Source organism: Cyprinus carpio, chromosome A14 (genome assembly GCF_018340385.1).
Source record: "Cyprinus carpio isolate SPL01 chromosome A14, ASM1834038v1, whole genome shotgun sequence".
NCBI lineage: Eukaryota > Metazoa > Chordata > Actinopteri > Cypriniformes > Cyprinidae > Cyprinus > Cyprinus carpio.
In genome coordinates, this window is record NC_056585.1 from 4589937 (window position 1) to 4593450 (window position 3514).

General features: G+C 39.4%; 1 protein-coding gene across 1 annotated transcript; it reads right to left on the reverse strand.

The window, feature by feature from the left end:
* Positions 1-789: 789 nt before the first annotated feature.
* On the reverse strand, positions 790-3223 carry LOC122147399 (piggyBac transposable element-derived protein 4-like). Its single transcript, XM_042769739.1, has one exon. It carries the CDS (start codon positions 2019-2021, stop codon positions 1296-1298), a length of 726 nt encoding a protein of 241 aa, XP_042625673.1. The 5' UTR covers positions 2022-3223; the 3' UTR covers positions 790-1295.
* Between the last annotated feature and the right edge of the window lie 291 nt (positions 3224-3514).

The following is a 3514-nucleotide window of genomic DNA, read 5'->3' on the forward strand; positions in this document are numbered from 1 at the left end:
AACAATCCAACGACAGTTTGGTGAAGAACAATGCATTTTCCAGCACGATGGAGCACCGTGCCATAAGGCAAAAGTGATAACTAAGTGGCTCGGGGACCAGAATGTTGAAATTTTGGGTCCATGGCCTGGAAACTCCCCAGATCTTAATCCCATTGAGAACTTGTGGTCAATCCTTGTAGGTTATTGGGACAAACAAAAAACCCACTAATTCTGACAAAACTCCAAGAAGTTATTATGAAAGAATGGGTTGCTATCAGTCAGGATTTGGCCCAGAAGTTGATTGAGAGCATGCCCAGTCGAATTGCAGAGGTCCTGAAAAAGAAGGGCCAACACTGCAAATACTGACTCTTTGCATAAATGTCATGTAATTGTCGATTAAAAGCCTTTGAAACGTATGAAGTGCTTGTAATCATATTTCAGTACATCACAGAAACAACTGAAACAAAGATCTAAAAGCAGTTAAGCAGCAAACTTTTTGAAAACTAATATTTATGTAATTCTCAAAACTTTTGGCCACGACTGTACATCCAGAATATCCATTGCACGACTATGGACACATTTACAAATAAACCATAAAATCTTACTGATACACCTAAAATTGGAAAAGTATATATATATATTTTTTGGTTTTTTATATGTTTCATAATATTTCTAAGTATAGATATTTGTAATCTATAACATTTGGAAAGAAAAACTATTTATTTTATTAAGGATAGTAACACGAGTTGTGTTTGGGGTCAATTTGACCCCGGGAAAAACAAACACAATTTCAAACATTTAGAAGGATTTTATTTTTAAACAGAACTTCATTACAATCAAAACATCAGTAAGGAACACATAACAGTCCTTTTTGTTATCAAGGATTGCAACATACATAATGTGAGGGGTCAATTTGACCCCAACAAAAACAAACAATTTCAAACATTCAGAAGGATTTTATTTCTAAAACAGAACATCATTACCATCAGAACAACAGTAAGGAACACATAACAGTTAAAGAAAGAAAGAAAGAAAGAAAGAAAGAAAGAAAGATGGATTTACAAAACCACCTATAAAAAGTAAATTTGAGCATTTTGTCAGGAATTATTTTGAGACTGTAAATACTTTATGCAAAGATATGACTTAGACAGAATACAAACAGCATCGACAGAATATGAACAGCATATTGTTTTTTTTTGTTTTTCTTTCTTTCTTTCTTTCTACAGCTCACCATAAGGTACATTCCAGCCTTTTGTCTGCACTACTTTGCACATGATGTGCAGAAAGTGTGTGTGTGCTCCTTGCAGATGTATTTTTTAAGTGTTGCTGGTCTTGGTGTCATTTCTATTGGGACAGACCTGGCACCTGCCACGTTTCCTGCATGCAGTTTGAACCAATGGAGTGTGCGTCTCCATTTGGATGTCCTTCACAACAGTTGCAGCAGCCGTTGATGCTATTGGAAGGCACCGTCTTCTCTCGATGTGAGGTTTCACTAGCTTGTAACCCAGCTGCTCCAGGAAAATTCTCCTTCGACTCAGTTTTCCGCTGTTCCAGTCCTTGTTTATTTCACTCCATAACACAAAGGCATTGTAGGCGCTCACATCAATGATGTTGAAGAAAATGACAAGGGGCCAATGGGCAATCATGCATCGGCAGCTGTAGGTGGCTGTAACCTTGTCCAAATTATCAACCCCTCCCTTTGTCTCATTGTAATCCAGCACCATTTGTGGTTTTCGGTCTTCTCTGGTGCTCAGAACAGCATCTTTGTGCATAGTGCTCATTAGCAGGACATTTTTCCCTTTCTTGGGGCAATAGGAGACAACAGTGGCTTTTTCAGTGAAGGCAAACATTGAAGATGTTACCTTCCTGTTCTTCATCGCAAGAAGCTCAGAGGGAAGTTCTGGCTTATTTTTTCTCACTGTCCCCAACATGGTAACCTTCCTTTTTAGCAGTTCTTCACCCAGGGCGTACGATGTGAAAAAAATATCACATGTAATGTTATGGCCATTTAGTCCCTCAGCCATGTCTAGTACCACCCTCATGCCCTGATTTTTTTCATATGCATATTCCAGGCATAGCTGGACTGTGCATCACATGCGGCCCATATTTTTATGCCATATTTGGCTGGTTTGCTTGGTATATATTGTCTGAAAGGACAGCGCCCACGAAATGGAACCAGACATTCATCCACAGTGATGTGGGGGCCTGGATTGTAAAGAAAGGGTAATCGCCGGACCCACTTGTCCCATACATCCCGTATTGCTGCGCGTTTGTTATGCTCTCATCTGCCCTGTCTTGTTTCTTTGTCATCCAAGCGTATGACACTGGAGAAAACATGGAATGTCTTTAGAGACATGGTGGCTGGAAATATTGCCCTTCCAGTGTCAGCATTCCAAAGGCTTGCTGTTGCTTCTCCTTTTGACTTGTAGACTCCTGCCAAAATGAGCAACCCAATGTAGGCTTGCAAGTCAGTCACATCGAAGTCTTTCCAACCATCCCCATACACACGCCTACCCTCTAAGTTTGTCATTTCAAGTACATCCTTTTCAATTGATGGTGTGATGAAAAGATGAAATGCTGATTTTATATCTTGGACATGGCTGACAGCATATCTAGTGGGCCCTGGAACCATTTTGATGACATTAGCAGCACTAAGTCTACCCTGTTGTTCAGGTGATGAGCGGGACCATGATAACTTTCCATTTTTGGAAGGTAATGGGTTTGTGGGTGGTTGAGAGACAACAGGAGGGTCAACATTAGGAGTCTCATTCTCATCTGAGGAGGATGCCTCATAATCAGGGTCCTCAATATTATCATCTGTCTCAGACACATTCTCCTCTATGTCACTTTCACTGTCAAAAACCTGTGACAAAATCTCATTGACAGAAAATCTTTGCTTAGATGTCATTTTCAAATGAGAGAGATGGAGAACATAGAGAGCACACAGAGCACAAAGAGAAATGGTTTAGGAGGCTTCTGTTCATGCTTTTATAATGTTTGCTCCTCCCCTTTGTTTGGTAAACCATGAGAATTAGGTTTTCCCCTCCCCCACGGCACGGGAAACATCAAAGTTCTCGCAAAAATGATGTTTTCCCCTCCCCCATGGCACGGGAATCATCAAAGTTCTCATGAGAATTATGTCCCATGTCATGTGAACTACTAGTGGTTCTCGCAATACTACAGATATGGTTATGTTAGGTTAGAGCCCTAAAACAGAGGGATGTTTTTTGAATATAATATTGAATATGTAAAATTATAATGAACATTATAAAACAACAAAAAGAGCCTGGGGTCAAGTGATCCCTTAAAAGTTGGTTCTTCAAAATGGTTCTTCTATGGCATTGCTTTCAGCGACAGCTGCTAAAAGAGGCCTGGGGTCAAGTGATCCCCATTAAAGGAAAAGTTGGTATCTTCAAAAAAAAAAAGAAAAAACAACAAAGAAACAAAAAAGAAAAGAAAAACGAATCTTCTATGGCATTGCTTAATATTAAAACCACTCTTTTTCTTTTTTCTTTTCCTTTTTTTTTTTGAGCTG